This window comes from Heteronotia binoei, chromosome 5 (genome assembly GCF_032191835.1).
Source record: "Heteronotia binoei isolate CCM8104 ecotype False Entrance Well chromosome 5, APGP_CSIRO_Hbin_v1, whole genome shotgun sequence".
Taxonomy (NCBI): domain Eukaryota; kingdom Metazoa; phylum Chordata; class Lepidosauria; order Squamata; family Gekkonidae; genus Heteronotia; species Heteronotia binoei.
The window spans coordinates 23,276,146-23,300,171 of NC_083227.1; the positions used below are offsets into that span (position 1 = coordinate 23,276,146).

Genomic DNA, 24,026 nt, shown 5'->3' on the forward strand with positions numbered 1-24,026 from the left:
GCCACAGTGGCTGCAGGGACAAGTCTGATTTGGGGTTGGTGCTGTAGCAGTACGATTCTTCCTCGATCTCCTTTTGTCCTCATGACCAGCTATGCGTGCGTTCTCAAAGGAAGAGGCAGCCACACCTTCTCCCCGTATTCCAGGTTTACATTATGTCCCAAATTTTGAGTCCATTTCACCATACAGTCTTTTTTATACTCTCATGTTGCATCTTTAGGTTCAAAAGAAAGTTATATATCTTTGTTATTAGTTTGTCTTATGGTTCAGACATTATCTTATCAAAAAGAGATTTTATTTTAGCAAAACCTATCACTTTATCCTTTGCATATCTAAATTTTATTTGAAGCTTTGTCCACCAATCTAGTATTATATCTTGTTGAGTTAATTCATCATCTGTCTTTAGGTCATCTACATCTGAAAGGAGGGACTCATATGACAATATCTTTTGAAAATCCAATAAATTTGGTTGAGTGAATGTTTCTATAGGAGAGACACATTTGGGTATCTCTTTATATATATGGGGTTTTAGCCAACTCCAGATAATAAATAAAGAACTTCCTATTTCATGATTTTATTTTTATAGCTTTCTAGTTTTGTGCCCAAAGGACAGACAGCCCCCCGCCCACACACACACAAATCATTGCCCCAATGCATAGGCGTTATGAAATATAAAGGAGTACAGACTGCCATGGAAATGAATGAGATATCCATGATGCTAAAGTCAGTCTCTTTCTTTCCAGATGCAGATCATTGCACCAAGTGCCCAGAAGATCAGTATCCCAATCTGGACCACACTCAATGCATTCCCAAAGATATAATTTTCCTTTCTTATGAGGAAACTTTGGGGATTATTCTCATTGTTTTGATCCTGTTCTTCTCCATGGTCACACTTCTAATTCTTGGAATCTTCATTAAATATATTGATACTCCAATAGTCAAAGCCAACAACCGAGACCTCACCTACATTCTTCTCATCTCACTCCTGATTTCCTTTCTGTCCTCCCTTCTGTTCATTGGTCAGCCAGGGAGGGTGACCTGCCTTCTCCGACAAACTACCTTCAGCACCATCTTCTCCATTGCTGTCTCTTCCGTGTTGGCTAAAACAATCACTGTGGTGGTGGCCTTCATGGCCTCCAAGCCAGGAAACAGGATGAGGAAATGGCTGGGGAAGAATCTGGCAAATTCTATTGTCATTGTCTGTTCAAGTGTTCAAATGGGCCTCTGCCTCATCTGGCTGAGTATCTCTCCCCCCTTCCCAGCGTTTGACCTGCACTCCCATAGCGGACAGATGATATTGCAATGCAATGAAGAGTCAGTGGCCCTGTTTTATGGTGCCCTGGGCTACATGGGCTTTCTGGCTGCCATCTCCTTCACAGTGGCTTTCCTGGCCAGAAAGCTTCCAGGGACTTTCAATGAAGCCAAGCTGATCACTTTCAGCATGCTTGTCTTCTGCAGTGTGTGGGTGTTGTTTGTGCCCACCTACCTGAGCACCAAGGGGAAATACATGGTAGTTGTGCAGGTCTTCTGCATCTTGGCCTCCAGTGCTGGTTTGCTGGGATGCATCTTCCTTCCCAAATGCTACATCATTATAGTGAGACCTGATCTGAATACTAAGGAACATCTAATGGCAAAAACGGAATCTAATTCTTAGCAGATTGCTTTTATCTTTTGCATTGCTGTGTTCAACATGTCAGCAACATACTTGTATTGAGAGTATATCACAGAGAAATGTCTTATTCTTTCACATACTTCATGAGAGATACTGTAGGACTACATAGTGAGATTGATATGCACAGTTTAATGACTTGTTGTTCTTTAGTTTGAATATTTGCATTTCATTGGTTGCCAACTTGTGTTTGGGTATTCTTGGAGGTTTCAGTGCTCTTTGTGGGGATAGCGGAATTTCAGGACATATACCAGCAGGGATATGAAGCCGCATCCTAAAATTCCATACCCAAATCTATGCTCTTCCAGCTACACCAACTCCTCCCACTAAAATTCAGTTTTTAATATTCTTTTATCTTCACAATAATGGGATTGGGTGATTTCCCCATTGTTGGTGTGGCTGCCTATGAAGCATTGTAGCAGGTAAATAACGAAGCCCCACACATTGCTTGGTTTGAAGCGAGGTATTTTACTTTGACATCAAAGTAGAACTTGTCAGCTTAAGCTCAAAATGACTAAGTTAAAATTATCAGCCTTCTGACCATTTTTATTCATCCCCAAACAAGCAGACAACCCCCTCTTATCTAATTCAAATACTCCACCTCCTGCTTTCCTTCCAGTAATTTCTTGTAGTTTTCCCCTGCTCTGTCCCTCTGCTTATCAGCAAGAAGCTCCTTCTCTGCGAGGCCCCTGTTATCTTGGATTCACACCCTTAGCCTGTCTGGTTTTAACAGTTTAGCAGAAGCTCCTGTGAGGGGCCTCTTAACAGTCACTCTAAATGTTGCATCAGACATTCTCTTTTGAATGCACAACCATATTTTCAATTATTATTATTATTGAGGTATTCATTAATTATTCAGGGGTCCCTCTTCAGCATATCTCCAAGAGAAGGGGGTAGAAACTTAAAAAAAATCAATGTAGGAAGTTCAGAAAAGCTGTTCCATAATATATAGATACAAAGATATTCTAGTGCTTATTTATAGAAGACCCACCTCAGAGGCTAAAATGGTTGCTGTGGGGATAGGGTAAAAAAAGAAAAAAGGCTGCCACAAGGACCTGAAAATCTTCTCCTGAAGACTGGAGAAAATCCAGTGGAAAGAAGTGCACAAAGGTACCACAACACAGCGGAGAAACTGGTAGACCCCTCCAAACCACCACCCCCTTGAGTCCAAAAAGCATTGGACTAGAGGTAAATAACTTTTGTGGAACACACCTCAACCTAAAAAATAAACAAACAAACTTCAGGCTTCTCCATTTCTGTAGAAATTTGGTGCCTCCCTCTGTTCTCACTACATTGTAAATATGTGTTCCTATTTATTTATTGATGTGATTTAAAATCTTTGTTTGAAATGATATTTTGCTAGCTTTCCACTCAAATAGGATCCCCAAGTTGGTGAAAAATGAAACATGAAAATATTTAAAACAGGGGGCCCTCATATGATGCCTATAGGCATTATGGTATCCTGCCACACCTTTCCTGATGCCTGCCATGTGCTTTAGAAAGTAGAGGTGTGCATTTGGGGCCCCACCAAACTATGGGCACATCCACAAACCAATTGCCCTTTCATCACACCCCCTCCAGCCTAGAAATAGCAGCTCTCCAGCAGCCCTGGCCCCACTCAATTCACAGCAACCCTGGCCCCACTCAATGCACAGCAGCCAAGAAGGTCAGAGCGCCTGCTCCGGCTGCAATGCCACTGAGGATGTTCTCCGCAGCTGAGAACGAAACGTCTGGAAGGAAAACTTTCTCCAGTAGAACACGGCACTTGAGCCCGAAAGATTCTACAAACCCTAATGATCTTTTCTGGTGCTTGCCATGTGTTTTAGAAAGTAGAGGTGTGCCTGTAATGCTTTAGGGTCCCCCTAAACCATTAGTAAGCTTGATCTCAGTAGTAAGTAGGTAAGAGTTGGTACGCAATCCTGGCAAGACAAGTCAGCTGTTGGTGGGTGTCATGAAGAGAGAGACTCTTAATTAAGAGAGAACATTCCACAGCTGGAGGGGTGAAGAATTGTGGCTATTCTAAATCACTCCTTAATTTAGGGAGTGGCCTGAACATCCCAAGTAGAATTGATTGCAAGGGCCTGGCAGTTAATGTGACCTGGCTATAAAATATGGCTATGCCAAACCCAATTTGAGTCTGACTCTTCTCAGACTTCCTTCGCGCCTTGGCGTGCTGCTATGCTGCTGATCTGCTATGCTGCCACTTAGAGCTGTGGCTGTACCTTTATAACCTTGGTGTGCCTAGCTGTACCTGAAGAACCTGCGGTCCTGTCCTGACTGTAGTTGCCTGTGTGGGTAATTATACTAAGTTTTAGCAAGGCTGGTTATGCCTAGGTCTGTTGTTTTCATCCCTTCCTATAATTCAGGGCTGGTCAACGGTAGCTCTCCAGATGTTTTTTGCCTACAACTCCCATCAGCCCCAGCCAGCATGGCCAATGGCTGGGGCTGATGGGAGTTGTAGGCAAAAAACATCTGGAGAGCTACCCTTGGCCACCCCTGCTATAATTGTTAATTTTTATTCTTTTTCTTTGCACACACAATAAAATATTTCTTATCAGTTATTCTTGTGTGGAATCTAGGTTGCCGTCCCAAAAGCTAATTCAGTGTCTTAGACCAGGGCTGCCTATTGAGATAAAGAAGTCCTTTACTGTTCTTAAAGTTTGCTTGACTGGGTGGTTTCTGTTCTGTAAGTCTACCTTGCAGGGTGGTTGCTAGTTTCCTGGGAAAGGCTGGAGACTCCCCAACTCCATTTCTTAAGAAATCAGTGGGGTGGTGGAAGCAATAGAGATGTGGGCTGGACTCCTGGAGCTTGCAAGGGACCTGGAGCACTGGAGTCTGACCCTAATTGGGACTCCTGGCCAGTCAGTAGTGGGAGTTGGCTGCTATCTGGGGTGGGGTTACATTACAGTGCCTTTGGTTCTATTTGAGCAGAAAATATACCTGAAATACTTAACAGGTTTTTTTTCTGGTGTATTTTGGCATCCTAAAAATTCTGACATATCCTGGGGTAACAATAGGCTTAAGATATGGATGATTGCCAACTTGATCCTTCTCTGCATTAAGCTGTGTTATCATAGCTAATCGCTGAGACATCCCCTGCGTTTTTGAGTGGGGAAGGGACCAATTCACCTACCTATTCAGGATGCTTCCCTTTTATCATGCAAGGAAGTGCTTCCAAACTAAGTTCAGTTCACCTGGAGCCCCATCTTCATTTTGCTGAAATATTTGGCAAAATAGTGTGTTGGGTGCTTTTATTGCTTAGGTGTTATGCTGGCTAGGGTTAAGGTTTATTCTCTGTGTGTGTGAGAGAGAAAGAGCCTGCAGTTCTCCGAGTTCCTCCTGCTTTTCTTGATCTATTTTTCCAAAGAAAGATTTAGACTCTGATTCTGTTTGCTGTCTGCTTTATTTCTGGGAACCTCCCCATGCCCATAGTGAAGGGCTACTATCAAATTCTGGACTGTCGGTACACAAGAGGCAAGAATCCCTAATTTAATTTTACCTGGATATACATGAGTGCACTCTGAACATGCATGGGGGATGCACCAAAAAGAGGGGTGTCATACACATGTACACCATTTGGGGAATAGACAATTCTTAATAATATTGCAAGCAGAGCAGGCCAGAAGGTTAGACCATAGCAATAAACTGGGGGGATGGGGCTTGGACCTCCCCTGGCTTTTGCTGGGGGGGGGGGGGTTGGTGCCTCCCCCAGGCAATCAATGCCAGTAATAGTGACAAACTCCTGTGAGTTTATGAACATCTTTTCCAATCCATTTTAGATTTGGAAGAAGGAGATATAATGATCTTTGTAGACATGAATGGGGAAATGAATCTTCTGCTACACCTTGTGAGTGTCATTCCACTTTGGAGGCTGTCATTCCTGCTCCAAAGAACTTCAGCTACCCCTAGGGGGTGTCATTCCATTCTGGGGGCTGTCAATCAAGTCCCAGAACACATCTGCTACTCCCACAGAATCTCATTTCACTCTGGGGGCTGTCAATCCTGTCCCAGAACACTTCTGATACTTGGAGGAGCTGTCATTCCACTCTGAGGGCTGTCATTCCAGTCCCAGAACACTTCTGCTACTCCCAGGGGGTGTGATTCCAGTCCCAAAGCATTAAGCCTATTCCCAAGGGCTGTCTGAAGCCATTTTTTTTACTAGTTGAACTTAAAGAGCAGAAATAAACCTCCTTGTCAATGGAGGCCCAGATAGCAGCCACTGCCAAATCCGCCTTTCTCCATCTCAGGCAGGCGAGGCAGTTGGCTCCCTTCCTCGAGCACTGCGACCTAGCAACTGTGATTCATGCAACGGTCACCTTGAGATAGGACTACTGTAATGCCCTCTACATGGGGCTGCCCCTGTCTCAAACCCGGAAACTGCAGCTGGGGCAGAATGTGGCGGCTAGGCTGCTATTGGTCCAGCTCACACTCACAGGCAGGCAGACTCACCAGGCTAGGCCCCTTCCTAGTTTGGGGACATTTGGGCATTTAAAAATGGAGGGGGCAAATCTCTCCCAAAGGGTGGCCTGAAAAGGCAACACCACAATTGCAGGGCATTACACAGCCCCTGACTCCCCCTCGCTGGTGGGGGGAGGGTCACGCATTTCTGCACAGCTTTGATCCCACCCCCTCTGCTAGTGCATGGCCCAGTAGGCAGAGCAACCACTGGGTAGTGCTGGCTTAGACCTGCCCCCCCCACTCGCTTTCAGTCTAGGTGGGGGCCCTCGCTGCAGCGGTGGCAGAGAGAGAGAGGGAAAAGTGTCAGAAGAACTTTGGGACTCACAGTTATCGCCTTAGGCTCTGGAGGAGACTGAGAAATCTGGGGAGAGACTCGAGCCGCTAAGGCTCCTGCCGCATCAAAAGCATCCAGCGGGCCTTGGCATCCTTGGGAAAGGTGCCCCTTTCCTGTCCCCAAATCCCTTGTCACAAAACAATAACAAGAAAAAACAATTCAACCGAAGAATCAGCCGAGGAGGACAGGGATGCGATCCAGGATCTTCCCAGGGACTTGGGAGAATGTGGGGGCAAGGGCCTGGTGCAGGGCCCCCGAAGGTGCGAGGGGGCCTCTAGGCTGGTGCCTAGTTGGCCTATTTAGTAATCCGGCTCTGTGACCCAGTCTTACAAACCCACCCAGAAAACCCCTTGCCAGATGGCCTTTCCTGGCATACAAGAAGTCACGGAAGGAGCACGCAACAGCCTCCACACACCAAGCAGCATTCTCATTGGACTCGACAAGCTCAAAAGCTCCACCACGCCGCCTCCTGGAATTAGTTTTCTTCCTGGAAAGTTTGGGCAAACTCACAAACTCATGGTGGTGAGTTCTTGCAAAAATGTTTTCTCCATCTCGGCACCTGGGTTTAAACCCTAAGAGAGTCTTGGATGTTGTGGATTCTTTCCCTTCTAATTATCCAAATCATAGTGATTCATTCTGCTTCTTGACAAAGGTCCAGGGATTTCTCTGAAGTTCACTTTGAAACCAACACGGTAAACATTGGAATCAAGAGCAAGAAGATGTAAGGTATTGCAACAAGACTGAAAAGTCTGGTGCATAAAAGCCTTTTGTCTCAATGAGTTCAGGGCATGAGATCTCCGGGGTTGGGGGGGGGGCGGAATCTGTGTCCCTGTGAAGCTTTCAGTCTGATTAAGCCGGTGCAGGACTGCTCAAGTAACTGCAGATGTGATTTTGCCAGGGGATCCTGCAGCTTCTTCTGTCAGTATGTGAGACCAGGTTCTTGGGAGAGGAAAGGTGCAAGCAGATAGAGAGAATGATCTTGCTTCTGCTTCTTACAGTCTGTGGGGTGCAGGGTGACAAATTCACTACTGTGACAATGGATGAAAAAGAGCCCTTTAATTACTTCCGAAATGGAGACTACCTTGTTGCTGGACTTGTCACTGCAGTATGTACTAGCATGATCTCATTACAAACCTTCCGGGAGCCTCCCTTTTCTCCTTCCTTTTTAAAAAAGAGGCCGTAAGTCAGTCCTTGTTGAACTTTTTAAACATCTATGATGGGATAGGGTTTTGCATTTTTTCTTACTAACAAATGCCACTTTGCTTCTATCTCCTGCATTTGATAAGTGACTAAAATATTGCTAAGTGTTTTTTCACTGCCAAGAATTTTGGGGTAAAGCATTTTATAATGTATTCTCAAACTGCAGAAGAAAGACATGGATTTGGTCCGATAACAACCGTGGCTCTTTGAATGTCCAAATGGAGACAGAGAGCGGCCAGCAGGGTGCTTTGTAAGCCACATTCCTCAAAGAGAGATTACCTGAATACTGTCTTTCCATAATGACTGGAAGGACGATTAAAGCTCAGTCCTATGGAGGCGTTAAAAAGGTAAAGGTAGTCCCCTGTGGAAGCACCAGTCATTTCCGACTCTGGGGTGATGTTGCTTTCACAACGTTTTCACAGCAGACTTTTTACGGGGTGGTTTGCCATTGCCTTCCCCAGTGTAGGCGTAGAGGAGTGTAAACTGTTGGAATCAGGGGAACTTGCATATTATTTAAAAAGGTATAAGATCAGATTGCCAGTGATTATCTGACAGGACATCTTTCAAGTCAAATTTCAGCTTCCCTTTAACTGGCTAGGCACATCTAATAAACCTAACTGCAAACCTAACTGCACCAGTCCTAGAAAGAAGTAGCTGCATTTTCACAGGTGTCTTGGCACTGGGATACTATGTGATATGCCATCCAGGTGCTGGGATTGTGGCTCAGTGGAAGAGCCTCCGCTTTGCATATAGAAGGGCCCAGGTTCAGTCCTTGGCCTCTCTGGTCATAAAGGGCTAGGCAGTGGGTGATGTGAACGACCGCAGCCTGAGATCCTGGAGAGCCACTGCCAGTCTGTGTAGACAGTTCTGACTTTGATGGAGCAGAGGTCTGATTCAGTCAAAGGCAGCTCCATGCATGTTCTGCCACAAATTCACCCAGATGACAAACAGGACAAACCTCTGTATTATCATTACTACAAACCACCACAACTGCTTCTGCCCATATCAGGCAAGGCATCAGCAACACATCCCTAAACAATATGACACATGTATATATTTCCTGGCAGGGAACGAGGTCTGATCTGGCACCGCCTTGCCTTCTCATTGGCCATTCAGGAGATCCACCAGAATAACAAGCATTTACCAAATAATATCACCCTCGGCTACACAGTCTATGAGAAGAATTTTCATCCCAGGGTGACGTATGATGCTTTGATAGACCTGCTATCATCTGCCCAGGAGACTATTCCAAACTACAAATATGGCAGGAAGAATAATCTCTTGGCTGTTCTTGAAGGGTCTGAATGTGATGTCTCCACTGATGTTTCAACACTCTTGAGCACCTACAAAGTTCCTCAGGTATGAACAGAGAATGGGGCCAGTGTCTCTGAATACACACTGATGGACTTTGAAATGTTTCTGATATAGATGAAAACCAGCTTTTAGGAGAGTTGGTAGGGGTCTGAGAGAGGATTCAGGTCTTCTGTTGGTTCATCTGCATCCCTCCTTCCAAATGTTTTACAAACTTTTGAAACATTTGTTGTCTTGGAGAGACCTTTATTGTCTTGGAGAGAAGAGGTGCACAACAAAGAACCTCTCTGCAAAAAGGTAATGTCCTTCTTAGATGGTTTATATGAAAGCCCTATCTGGAGGCCTCCCCCTGCATCAGTCAGTGCATCAAGGACTGGTTGGGAGGTGGAGGATGGAAATGTAGGAATATTGACAGATAGAGCCTCTTTGGAGAAAAAGTTAGTTTGGGAGGGAGAAATTTCTATTTGATATGATTTGCATTCTCCCACCCCCCAAAAAGGTCCCCCCCCCGAGTAAAATTTTAATTTTTTTTCCAGGGTACCTTCCCAATGACGTGGTGAGGGTTCCAAACATTTGGGTGTTGTGAGTCAAGGTCATCCCTAGGTCAAAACTCTCCTTCACATGTTGCCTGGAGGTCGAAGATCACCACTGAAAAGCCACCAGAGTGCGTCAGATTTCCATCAGAAAAGTTCTGGGCCAAAAAGAATCCCTTTCGCTCAAGGGTTTCCTTATATCATCATTAAGTTATATGAGGCATTTTGGTATTTACTGACATATACCGATTAGATACCATCTTAAGTTGGTCTATCTGTCGATAGTCCTTAAGAAATTAATAGGAACTGAATTACCTGCTAAGGAAGTTGTGAACTGCCTGTTATTTGAATAATTCCATAATGTTATATTTTACGGTTTTTAGTTTTGTCTTGTTTTAATGATTTTAGTATGTAATCTTTTTCTGGTCATTTGTTAGCTGCCCTCAGTCCATCTGCAGAAAGGGCAGGATATAAATCTAAAATAAATAAAATAAACAAAAATAAAAGGTGATGAAATCCAAAAGTGTCCTTTTTTCCCATTAGGTCAGTCATGATGTCGATTTGGCAGTTCTTAAGGATAAAACTCGGTTTCCTTTTTTCTACCATATGGCCCGAAAGGAAGAAGCCGAATACCTGGGAATTGTCCAACTGCTCCTGCATTTCCAATGGACATGGGTTGGTCTCTTAACTTCAGGCAGTGAAAGTGCAGAAAAGTTCAAGAGCATCTTGACACCTCTCATGCTCAAGAGTGGCATCTGTGTTGCCTTTGCAGGTGGCATCTCAGAACATGGTGTTGTTTCCACTACCAGGTCAGAAGGAAGAACGCAAGACTTTGTTTCATTCCTCATGCAAGGCCAAGTAAATGTATTTGTTTTCTATGGAGATGTTAAATACATAGTAAGCTTTGAAATAGTCATACACATGGTTGAACATGAAATGAATGTCAAACTCCATACAGTTTGGATCACAACTCTTTTGTTGAACTCCATCTTAAGCTTGGGATGTCTTTCTTCTCCTCTTAAGATCCTCATGCATGAATCTCTCTCTTTCATGATCCAAACAAAGAAATGGAAGATATATCATTATTTACAAGTCTGCAACCCTCTAATCAAGGAGTTCATGGATGAAGCATTTGAGTCCTTCTACTCAAAGTCCATTCTGACTGCAAGAGGCCACCTGAGATGCAGAGAAAAAGAGGGTCTGGAGGACAGGTGCTGGGAGGTCCTGAAAGAACACCTGCCTCCCAGGGCCTACAATATTTACACTTCAATCCATGCGGTGGCACAGGCCTTATATGCTGCTTACTCATCTAGGTCTGAGAGAAGGAAGAGGACTGGTGGAGAAAGCCAAGAACATGAACCAATACAGCCTTGGCAGGTATCTCTTTTCTGTCAATTAAGAATAATAACCAGAAGTTTTTCTTTTAAAGGATTATTGTGGATGTACAGGATGGTGGTAGAAGGACAGTTTATTGGACAGTCTCAGGCAGAGACCTTTGAGTTGCTGGAGAGTTGAAAGGAGCGTCAGGTAGGTGTGTTCAGGAGAAATCTTGGGGTATTTGGCCACTATCAAGGTCCCCAAACATCAATCTATCCAGCACTGCACTAGCCATATTCTTGCTACCACATCTAATAATATAGCAGCTTTCTAAAAGAGCAACACTATTTGTCACTTGTTACAGGTGTGTGGATGAGTTGCTGAAGAGATGAAAGGAGCATCAGTAGGTGTGTTCAGGAGAAATCTTGGGGTATTCGGCCACTGTCAAGGTCTGATGATATTCCCCAGACATCAATCTATCCAACACTGCTGCACTAGCCATATTCTTGCTACCACATCTAATAATATAGCAGCCTTCTAAAAGAGCAACGTTATTTGTCGCTTGTTACAGGAGTGTGGATGAAGTTAACAGAGCGCAGCCCACTTAATATCACTTGAACAAATAGTATATGAATCAAATATTTGAAGAACCTCTACTTCTTCTTTTAGCCATAGATCTCCTCCAGCTGAAGAGGTTGAAGCATGCAACAGGGCAAATCCCCAGAATCATTTGTCTGGGTCACAGACTTCTCAGAATATGAGATATTGTCACATCTCGACAGAGATGAATGTTCAATAACTTTCAGACCATGAATTCATCTTAAAGCTGGATGGATGGAGGGGAAGAGAATGCCACCTGCACTCTTGAGAACTGGTTATGAGGAGAAGAATGGTCAAAGTGCAAAATGATCATGCAGTCGTTTAAGTAAAATACAAAGTGGAACTTCTGGGATCAAGGAAAGATTTCATCCAAGAGGGCAGGTTTAATCTTTGGAACAATAAAGAAGGGCCACATAAACTACTGATCTAGAATACATGATGGCCAGCTTTGGGGAGATGACATATTGAGAGAGCCATATCTTCTCTTGCTCTTCTAATGGTATTGGTAGGCATCCTGCCACATAGTTTTTAAGCCTCCTCAGCTGCACTGTTATCCAGATTGCCCTCAAGAGAGGTGTGGGGGATTTAATATGGCGGACAAAAATGACAAAAATTGCACGGGAGTGATAACCTGTCATTTTTGGGAGTACGGGAGTCATTCCTCCTTAGGAGTCATGAGATGGGTTTTTAACTAACAACAGCATTTATTGGAAAACATTCAAGCATACAAGAAAACACAAATTCTCATCACAAATACAGATCTAGGAAACTGATAGGGAAGTTTGGGTCTGCAGGAATTGTTGTGATTAATGGGTAATACTAGTTCCTCTCCGATGACTGGAGAAGGGAAATTCCTCAGCTAAGAGGGGATTGGATAAACATATGGAGCAGAGGTCCCTCAGTGGCTATTAGCCACAGTGTATTGTTGGAACTCTCTGTTTGGGGCAGTGATGCTCTGCATTCTTGATGCTTAAAGGAGGCACAGTGGGAGGACTTCTAGTGTCCTGACCCCACTGATGGACCTCCTGATGATGCCTGGTTTTTTTGACCACTGTGTGATAGAGTGTTGGACTGGAGAGGCCATTGGCCTGATCCAACAAGGATTCTCTTATGTTCTTAAGATGAGATAAGGGAGGGGGATCAAGAGATGTCCAGCGTCACCTGCAATAAGGGACCAAAACTGATCAGGACTGTGGGTGGCTCCAACAGCAAGGTAGGGGTACCATCAGAGTCATGCCTGGATGGTCAGAAAGCTGGCCTTATATAGCCAATTTCATATCCCAGGGCAGGGTCTTGCGATGAGATTTGCCTACCAGGTAATAGTTCCCAGGAAATTGAAAAAAATAATTTTATGAGCTATGATGGTCCATGGAATGTGAACCATATTTTATACAAAAGAACTGGAGTGTCAATTTAGAGTCAAATATTCACTATTGTAACACCTTGAGTTGGAAGAATGGGGAGACAAAAGAGATGGGTGACAGGATGTAGCTTATGACAGGCGATCTTTCCAACAATGTTCTATTGAGTGGGAGGTTCTTCTTGATGAGTGGCAGGAAGATTCCTTTGTCTTGAGACAGAAGTTGCAATAGTGTTCCCTTTAAGCTGAGTTAGCATGAGCGAGCTCATAGATTTTTAGCTTCCAGCTCACACTTTTTTGTCTTAGCTCAGGAAGGATGACCCCAAAGAACTCTAATTTTTGCAGTAGCTCACAACTCTAATGCCAGTAGCTCACAAAGTAGAATTTTTGCTCACAAAGCATTGCAGCTTAGAGGGAACACTGGTTGCAACAGTTCTTTCTTGACAGCTATGCCTTCACATCTGCATTTCCAAAGCATATGCAAGACTCTGGAATGTGTTGCGTGAGGAAGAAAACTTCTCTGCATGGTGGGTTCCAGGAGAGCATATTGTCTTCTTGGAACATCTCAGGAACATGGCTTCTCTCAGGGTTGCTTCTGGTCCTGTCTTTTAGGAGATGGAGGTGCAGTTTCTGATCTGCGGGGCTGGGCAGCTAGTAGATGAAGCACAATCCAAGGTTCACTTGATTTTACAGATATAGACTATCCACAGTATAGCAGGAGCAGGCAGAGAGCATGTTGAGGCCTGGCCTGATTAAATGCATATAGCCCGTGAGGGCTAAGTGTCCATAGCTGATCTGGCATACATGACAGCTGGTTACAGTCCATAACAATTCAGAGCGGGCTAACAGCACTGATATACTCCATCAGTGTGGCATGTGTATTGTTTAAGGTCTCAGAAAGCTGATGGCTCCTGAATGCGGATGGCAAGTGATACAGTCGTGATAGGGGAACAGTAATGGAAAGTTTGGTTTATGTGGGGAAAGAGGTCAGGGACATACAGGCATGCTTCATATTATTATATGAATTTTTGGTGGAGTGTGAGCCTGGCGTCTTAGCTGGCCCTATAAAAGAGTCCCAAGAACTGTTCCAGCACTTACTTTTATCTGCTCTTACCTCCTTTGAGGAATGAGCTTTATGGGTTTTCTGGAAGGTTGCAGAATGGGACCATTGATCCATAAACAATGTCATTTTGTATCAACTGGATTCTCCAAGTTGACCTCAAGGGAAGATCCATGGAGAGTTACAGTAGTGTGGTCAGAGGATACCTCGGGTACATTCATGTACAGCAGTCCCGGGGAAACTTTTACCTATTTAAAACATTGCAACACCCTCATATCTCTTCGGAGTCATGGCACTTAACATAACAGTCTGATTAAGAAGATTTTGAACGGTGCATGAGATAAAAAGACACCCAAGTAAACTATTTTCCGAGGGTTGCTGTACTGGTCTGTAGGAGAACAGCCCAGAGTAGAGCAAGAAGGATTCAAGATTCTCTAGTTCTACTTGTATAGGATGAAAGGGAACTTGGACTCTTAAATGCTGATACCTCCCCCCCACCCTAAATTTTTCCTCATGTCAGAGGTGCTGGTAGACTTGAATCCACTAAATTGAAAACAATACCCAGATCACAGGTTTAGAAATCCACTTACTGAAGAAACTCAGCCAAATTAAAATAAACAGGATTTTTAAACATAGGGAACATTAAGACAAACACAGCCAATCCATTCCTTTGGGAAACAAATTTCTTCTTGATCCTCCTTAGTTATTTCTCATACAAAAGGGGATTTTAAACACCCAGTGTGAGGACTACAAAATACACATGATGATCAGAGAAATGCTATGGCTGTTCCAGAGTCGCTAGTGGTGGATATCTTGTATTAATATGAGTAAGAATATTCTTGTAGATTTTAGAGTGGAACTTGGCCCTGGGCCATTTGATCAAGAGCCTCTACAGATTAGTGGTTAATGCACAGGGCTAGGATTTGGGGGATGAAGGTTTGGGTCTTCCATCTACCGCAGAACTTTCGTCTAGTGACTCCCTCTTAGCCTAACATGTCTCAGTCATTGGGCGATAGAGACAATCATGCTACCATGAATAATTTTTCATAGTTTGCTGAGAGAAAAGAATGGCATAAATATCTAAATGTATAAAACTGACAAGTAAGAGGAAAACCGCAGCTGTGATGAGCTTGTAGAAAAGCTGCCCTCTAAATGCTGCTGTTCTCTCTGTGTTTCTAGCTTCATCCTTTCCTGAGAAACTTGCAGTTACACAACACTTCTAATGGTGCAATGGATCTGGGTGAAAACAGGGACCTGGAAGCCAACTTAGACATTGTGAACCTGATCATCTTCCACAACCTTTCCATTTTGAGCATGAAAGTTGGGAGCATAGAAAGACAGGCCTCTGGGGAGATGAAGCTGACCATTGATCAGGATGCTATTGTGTGGCCCACCTGGTATAAGATGGTGGGGAAATTCATTATTTTCTTCCTATTTTTATTAAGGTTGCATAAGGTATAAAGATCTGTTTAGTACTATACATGAAACCTCCATGGCTGACAACAGACAGACGGCTCAGGGCAGCATCTATTTGCCCCAAAGAGATTTGGATCGGAAACGAGTGCTGGGAGCCTCCAGATGGCATGTGGCCTGCCACTGGAGCAGGGACAGGCTATGTGCACCCTGAACGAGCACTTGGGCACCTCTCACCTGCTCTCTAGCCGGCCAGATGGCCGGAGAAGTGCTTCAAAGCTGCCTCAGAATTCAGGAACCACTTTGTCAGTGGTGCCTTTCTGAGGTAGCTTCGATTGGGCCCTGGGCAGGCTGCGTTTGGGATGGTGACAGAAAGAAGATATGCCCGTGTGTATGGACATTTTTGATCCATCTAGCAATAAGGGCTAGCGATAAGCAAGGAAACTGGAGACATTGAGTATTTCTCTTGAATCTCTCTTTCCTCTTTCAGAACTGGAGGCACTGTGAATAATAAAGGATAGACTGTTAGACGCAGAACTAGTGGATGTGTACAGCGCATCCCATAAGACTTGGGGCGTTTTCCCACAGAGCTTACCTCGGAGCGACGTCCCTCTTCACCGCGCAGCGTCTGGACGGATTTCCCACCAACTGCTCCGCATAACCAGGAAGAGCCGTGGCTTTTGCGTCGCTAACGTAAACTGGTTTTTAGCGGTTTACATCTGCAACGCAAAAGGTCCGTCACTTCCTGGTTATGCGGAGCAGTTGGTGGAAAATCTGCGCAGACGCTGCGCGGTGAAGAGGGACGTCGCTCCGAGGTTAGCTCTGTGGGAAAACGCCCTTGCTCTCCCCTCAACCATGGGATATTACCTATTTTGGATCATCCTCCCAGCCAAAGTTCCCTCTAAGCTGTGGAATCTTGTGAGCAAAAATTCTATGTCAGGAGCTACTCGCGTTAAAGTTGTGAGTTACTGCATAAATTAGCTTGCTCTGGGGTCATTCTTCCTGAGCTGAGACAAAAAATGTGTGAACTGGAGGCTAAAAAATGGTAAGCTAGCTCACACTAACTCAGCTTAGAGGGAACACTACTCCCAGCTACCTTTACCAACTTCAGAATTCAACACTATCTAGAACCTTTTCACTTCCTAGGCTTAATGTCCTCACCTCATTAATCCTAACAAGAAGAGTAAATGACACTTTTTTCCAGAACAGATCATGTCCCTGTGCAAGTGGTGCCATCGAGACAGTATCCCACGTGCTATTACAATGCTGTTACTACATCAAGGCATCATTAAATTATACTGGTTTTTAGATAATTATTTAATTTAAATTAACTTAAATTTATGAACTGTATTTTAATTGTTATTATTCTGATTTTATTGTTTATTGTTATATCATGGCATATGTACTGTCTTGTAAGCCGCCCTGAGCCTGCCTTGGCGAGGAGGGCGGAGTATAAATAAAAAAAAGTTATTTATTTCTAAATGTACAGATAGCATTTTATCACCAATTCTTGGTAGTATTTTAGATTTACCTGACTCACACAAACTGCTTTTTCTGCTAAGCAATACTGCTGCTGATGTTACTGAAACTGTGGCAAAGTTCCTCTAGGCAGCTCTACTTTTACGTAGTACTATGATAAACAAAGCTATTTTATAATGATTTAATTCATAACTTTTTAAGATTGGAACTGGAAGATGGAATATGTTTTTATACATGTGTATGTTTTATTTCGACATTTTCTTTACCCTATTCTTTTTTATACTAACAGTTTTATAATGCCAATAAAGGAAATTGCTATGTACCGTGTTTTCCCCGAAAATAAGACACTCTTATATTTATTTTTTTCTCAAGAAGACACACTAGGGCTTATTTTCAGGGGATGTCTTATTTTTATTAAGTATAATACAACAATCTACATTTATTCAAATACAGTTAAGTCATCTTCTTCTGGAACATCGTCATAACTCTCCAGACCTGGGATTCCATCCTGAATTTTTTGCGACTCCATTTCCTTTAGAACCATTGGCCCCAATCTTTCATGTTGAGCAATAGAGCTCTCATTGAATGAACAGCTTTTATCCATGTAACCTGCTCGGAGTGCATTGGTAACAACACTGTCAGTGATTTTATTCCATGAATTCTTTACCCAAATCACGACCTCTTGCAGGATAGGTTTCACAAAGTTTCCACACTGATTTCTTGTCATTCTATTTTCAATGTAGTCATTAATTTCCATACGCAAATGGTCTTTGAATGGCTTGTTTATTGTAATATCAAGAGTCTGCAAATAGGCAGTCATTCCTGCGGAAATCATTATTTGATCTATTTTTCTCTCTGATCTATTTTTCTCTCTTTCTTCATGTCTTTAGCACAGTGAGTGCTGGCTGAATCCCAGACTAGTAGACCTCTTTGGCCACCTCGCAAAACAAGTGGCAGCATTAAACCAAGCCACTTCCTTATAACTGCTTGTGTGCACCAGGCTTTTTCTGTTTCAAGAACATAAATGCCAGAAATACGTTCAATCTTATCTTCCTTGCCCTTAGTGATGATAAGAGGTGTAGCTTTCTTTCCATCCAGACAAATGGCCAAAATACAGGTAACACGTGAACTTTCATGACCAGTGGAGGGAACGTAGATTGAGGAGGCACCCCTCTGTTCAATTGTTGTTTGGGCTCCTTGACCCATAAACACTGCAGTTTCATCCATAGCAATCATGTTGCAAGGTTGGTATTTAGAAAAGTCGATGCCATCAACAAAGGACTTGAATTCAAGTGCTCACTTAATAACTTCTGCATCTTCCAACTTAAACAGTGTTATTGATTTTCTTAGAGACAGTTCATATCACTGAAAGAAGCCATCCAGCCAGTGTTGTGATGCTTTGAATTCTGGGGATATTTCGAACTGTGGTGCCATTGCAAGGGCAAATGCTTGAATGTCAGCCCTGCACACAACCAAAGCCTTTGCTCTCCTGTCAGCAATCCATTCACAGATTATGTTTTCCAGCTCAGGAAATAAAGGTTGCCGACCTGAACCACACTTGCGTTTCTTAGCATTTTCTCTGTCCACATGTAGACTGAGGTTATCGTATTCTGCCCGCCATTTTCGGACCATTCGGATATCCAACTTCTTCTCTTTGCAGAAAGCCGTAAGATTCTTGCCCTCGGAGTCCTCGATGATTCCTTTCTTGTACTCAACAGAATAGCTCTTTCTTTTTGCACTCATCTTGTCTAGGGGTACAGATACTCAGGAAAAGCAGAGATAGGCCAGGAAAGCAGATGTGTAAGGGCTGAATTATTTTTTTGGGATCCAATGAGCACTGAGTCCAATCTGCACAGTGGAGCTGGGATGATCTCTCTGGGCTCAGTAGCAGACTGCTTGCTGAAGCTTTTCCTGGGCCAAGACAAATTAAACTACAGAACACTCGCTCTCGGGCCTTTTCGGCCGCAGCCCCACATCTCTGGAACCAACTCCCAGAGGAGGTGCGGGCCCTGCGGAACCTTGATCAGTTCCGCAGGGCCTGCAAGACCACCCTTTTTAAATTAGCTTATGAATAACTGGAAATCCGCCATCAGCATCAACTAGAAGAGTGTCAAGGATAGCGTTATAATATGTTTTAGTTAATTGTTTTAATTCAGGCTTTTAAGGTTAATTTAATGTTTAATTTAATGTTTCCAATGTAACTGTTTTATTGTTGGTGCACCATTGGGCACCGTATTGTTAGCCGCCCTGAGCCTGCTTCGGCAGGGGAGGGCGGGGTACAAATAAAATTTATTATTATTATTATTATTATTATTATTATTATTATTATTATTATTATTATTATTATTATTATTATTATTATTATTATATTCCCCTATCCCCTGGTGTTTGTGGTGGGGGGCGAGAGAGGCCCACAGACTTGTTGATCGGTGCTGGGGAGCAGCACCTTTACTGGTGTTTCTGTAGGGTGACGGAGGCCCATAGACTGTTGCTGGACTGGTGCTGGGTAAAATAGCAGCCACAGCTTTCCTTCTTCCCCCTGGGGACACACAATATGGTAAAAAAGCAGAGCGTCCTGCTCCTCATTTCACTAAGGAGACTTTCACTGTAGAGACCTCCAGTCTTTATGTCTCCGTCTCTGCCTGAAGCCTCAGCGTGCATAGGATGGTCGGGACCTAACAGGGGGAGCCAACTTTGTTGGTGGGGCTGGTGCTAGTGATGCATGAACTCCTTCCCCTAGCCGTTCGCGCATGTGCAATAGGATGCCTGCAACCGCGGTTACCACATGTGCACCTGCGCATGCGTGAACGGCTAAAAGAAAGGAGTGATGTGGTTGCCACCCACACAAGTGCGAAAGGCTTGGAGAAAGGAGTTGTAGCAAATAAAAGGTATTTCAGTCTTCCTTACCACTCTGCGCCGAAATTCATGGCGTGGCTATGCAGATACGCTGCATAGCCACGCCCATTACTAGGTCTTATTATCGGGCTAGGGCTTATATTTAACAAATGCATAGAAATCCTGCTAGGGCTTATTTTTTGGGTAGGTCTTATTTTCGGAGAAACATGGTAATAAGCATATGAAATGTAAAATTTAATCACATCCATATTTTATGGAGGTATGTATAAGACATTACTGCCAAAGGAATCAGCTGTCATTTTCATGGATAATATTCCTTGTCTTTCTTCATAGATGCTGCCTGATTCCAGGTGTACCAAAAGCTGTCTCCCTGGATATGTGAAGGTGAAGCTGGAAGGAAAGCCCATCTGCTGCTATAACTGTTCTTTGTGTGGAGAAGGAACCATCTCCACTCAGGAAGGTGGGTTAGGGGAGAAAAGGATGTCCCCTTTGAATATGCAGCAATCAATTTGTTTTTTCCTGAGCATTGTGCTCAAACTTTGTGGACTAGTCTTTCTTTTCCAGTTTTCAAAGGCAGAGACTACTGAGTAAATGGAGGTGAACATGGGGGAAAGTTCAGCACCATCAACTTTCGTTGCTTTCAGTGGCATTCCTGGTTGTTTGAGCAATGCCATACACTGTGGTCCTTCATGTGCAGAGTCAGTCCTGTCAGATAAATCAGGTTTCATTGGAATCATGGAGGACCCAACCATATGCATTACAACATTTCCCCCAAATCCTCTGTAGTATCCATGGAATCCCTTGAGAGGCATGCAGATGTTCCTTGGTACACCTGTTGATGCCACACAGGTTGTAGCTGAGTGATTTTGAGCCAGTGATTTTGAGCCATGTATTATTTTACTGGGTTGGTGTGAGGATATAGTGAGATTAAGGGACTGGTGTTTTTGTGTACTTGAAGCTTGTTGCCTTGTTAGTTACTTTCTGCCCAAAGACAGAAAGGGCAGGGTATTCCATAACCCCTCCCCCACACACACACACACAATCCTCACCCTGGTGCATAGGCTTTATGGAATAAAAAGGAGTTCATATTGTTGTGAATATGATTGAGATATTCATGATGCTGAAGTCACTCTTTTCCTTTCCAGATGCAGATCGTTGCACCAAGTGCCCAGAAGATCAGCATCCCAACCTCAACCACACTCAGTGCATTCCCAAAAATATAATTTTCCTTTCTTACAAGGAGACTTTGGGAATTATCCTCATTGTTTTGGTCCTGTTTTTCTCCATAGTCACACTTCTAATTCTAGGAATCTTCATTAAATATATTGATACTCCGATAGTCAAAGCCAACAACCAAGACCTCACCTACATTCTTCTCATCTCGCTCCTGCTTTCTTTTCTGTCCTCCCTTCTCTTCATCGGCCAGCCAAGAAGGGTGACCTGCCTGCTCCGACAAACCACCTTCAGCACCATCTTCTCCATTGCTGTCTCTTCCATTTTGGCTAAAACGATCACTGTGGTGGTGGCCTTCATGGCCACCAAGCCAGGAAACAGGATGAGGAAATGGCTGGGGAAGAGTCTGGCAAACTCTATCATCATTGTCTGTTCCAGTGTTCAAATGGGCCTCTGCATCATCTGGCTGGGCACCTCTCCCCCCTTCCCAGAGTTTGACCTGCACTCCCATAGTGGACAGATGATATTGCAATGCAATGAAGGGTCTGTGGCCCTGTTTTATGGTGCCTTGGGCTACATGGGTTTCCTGGCTGCCGTCTCCTTCGCAGTGGCTTTCCTGGCCAGGAAGCTTCCCGGGGCCTTCAATGAAGCCAAGCTGATCACCTTTAGCATGCTGGTCTTCTGCAGTGTGTGGGTGTCCTTTGTGCCCACCTACCTGAGCACCAAGGGGAAATACATGGTAGCCGTGCAGATCTTCTCCATCCTGGCCTCCAGTACTGGCTTGCTGGGATGCATTTTCCTTCCCAAATGCTACATCATTATAGCGAGGCCCTATTTGAATACTAAGGAACATCTAGTGGCAAAAATGGAGCCTGATTCCTAGTAGAATTGCTTTTAACTTTTGCAATGCTGTTTCTATTATGTCAGCACATACTTGTGCTGGGAGTAAATCACTGAGATGGTATTAAAAGAAATGTCTTGTTCTTTCACATACAGCATAAGAGATAGGGCTACATAACAATATGCACATTTTAATGACTTATTGTTCTTTAGTGTCAAGGTTAACAGTCCCCTCCCTTTTAAATGATCAGAAGTGCATGTGTTTGATGCAGCTTCTCTGTTTGTGCTAGGTCTCTTTCTTTCATTCTGATTTTTCATTGATTCAATGAAGGTGTGGTGTGAATTTTTGCACTTCATTGGGTTGCCAACTGGTATTTGGAACATTCCTGTTGTTTTGAGTACTGTTTGTGGGGATAGTGGAGTTTCGGAAGATACGTCAGCAGGGATGTGATGTCCTGTCCTGCAATTCCATACTCAGGCCTACACTCCTCCAGCTCCTCCCACTAAAACCCAGTTTTTAATCTTCTTTTATCTTGATCCTCAAAAGGTGTCTTCTTCACAGTAATGAGATTGGTTGGTTTCCCCATTGTCAGTGTGGCTGCCTATGGAGCATATCCACAAGAGAAGGGTGTAGAAACTTTTTAAAAAGATGAAATTAGGGAGTTCAGAAAAACTTTTCCATAATATTTAGATACAAAGATATTCTAGTACTTATTTATAGAAGAAAACCCACCTAGGAGGCAGAAATGGCTGCTGTGGAGATAGGATAAAAAAGTGGGGGGAAAGGCTGCTGAAAGGACCCGAAAATGTAAATTTTTCCAAGCACAAAACAGCTGATCTGGCTTTGGAGTAATCTTTCCCAAAACATGAGAACAAAGCATGTTACAGAAAGACTGGAGAAAATCCAGTGGAAAAAGTGTACAAAAGTACCACAACACAGTGGAGAAACAGGTAGCCTCCTCCAACCCTCCCCCCCCCCCCACTTTGTGTCCCAAAAACATTGGACTAGGGGTAAATAACTTGTGTGGAACACACCTCAATGTAAAAAACAAACAAACTTCCGGCTTCTCCATTTCTGTAGGAATTTGGTGCCTCCCTCTGTTCTCACCTACATTGTAGATATGTGCTCCTATTTATTGATTGATGTGATTTAAAATCTTTGAAATTATACTTTGCTACCTTTCTTTTTCTTTTTCTATTTAAAAAATAAACTTTATTGAGTTTTAATATTCTAGTTACATCCAAAGCTATGAGATGGAAGTTTTAAACCGCTTACACCCCATAATTTCAGTTTCCCTAAAAGGGAAGATCTTTGTCTGTATACATACATGACAAGCTTACTAATAACAACAACCAGTATAAACCAGTAAACAAATGGAACAGTTAGAACAATTAAATTCATTGTCATTATTAAACCAATTGCACAGCTGATTTAGTTAAAGAAAAGCAAGTTAAATATAGTTAAATATATAAACTCAGTTAAATATATAAACTCATTCTCAATTAATAAAAAGCAAAGTCTAAGTACTTATATGGTACTTTGAGCTCAGGTATTTCTCTCTCGGCTTGACTTCGCGAACGAAGATTTAAGAAGGGTGCAGTAGTCCACGTCTGCTGCAGGCTCGCTGGTGGCTGACAAGACCAATGCGGGACAGGCAGATCCGGCCACAGTAGCTGCAGGGAAAAGTCTGATTTGGGGTTGGTGCTGTAGCAGTGCGATTCTTCCTCAAGGTATTTGATTAGATTGTATTTGATTAGATTGTATAAATAAATAATAAAATAAAAAATCCAAACGATTTTTCTAGAAATGTATCTTCCTTGTTTCCAGAAGAATCCACTTTAACTAAATTTGAAGCTATTTTATCCATCACGACTATATCCCATATCGTTAAGTACCATTTCTGGATTGAGGGGACTGCCTTAGATTTCCACATTTTAGCTAATAACAATTTAGCTGCAAAAGAAAGGAAGGAAGTGATTTCTTTTCTAGTGTTAGGTATATTTTGGCTGGACAAGTTATTTAGCAGAATCGATTCTGGGGTCAAAGGAAGCTTAACCTGTACAATTTTTTCAATGATAGATATGACCTGCTTCCAAAAATATTGAATTCATGCACAATCCCACCAACAATGCAATAACGTACCCCTTTGCTTACAGCCTTTCCAACAGTATGGGTTAGATGATTTCTTAGCATAGTACAATTGCAAAGGAGTCAAGTACCATCTAGAATATAATTTAAACTGCAGTAGTCTCAAATTTAAAGATACTGTGTGCAGTAATTTCGAGGCCCAAATATTGGCCCAACTTTTTTCCAAAAGCGTATTTGTTCCATGCGTTTTGTATCACTGTGGTCTTTTGCCAATTTGAAAAATTAAGTGCCTTGTAGATTATGGCTATTAAACTTTTTACTTTGGGTATGTGAGATG

At 43.2% G+C, this 24,026-nt stretch overlaps 1 protein-coding gene across 1 annotated transcript; it reads left to right on the forward strand.

The window, feature by feature from the left end:
* Positions 1–20,911: 20,911 nt before the first annotated feature.
* Positions 20,912–21,643, forward strand: LOC132571842 (vomeronasal type-2 receptor 26-like; the record flags this gene model as incomplete). The annotated part of the gene is made up of 1 exon (XM_060238635.1): positions 20,912–21,643. A coding segment is annotated over one exon (732 nt), but the record flags the coding sequence as incomplete, so codon positions are not given.
* Between the last annotated feature and the right edge of the window lie 2,383 nt (positions 21,644–24,026).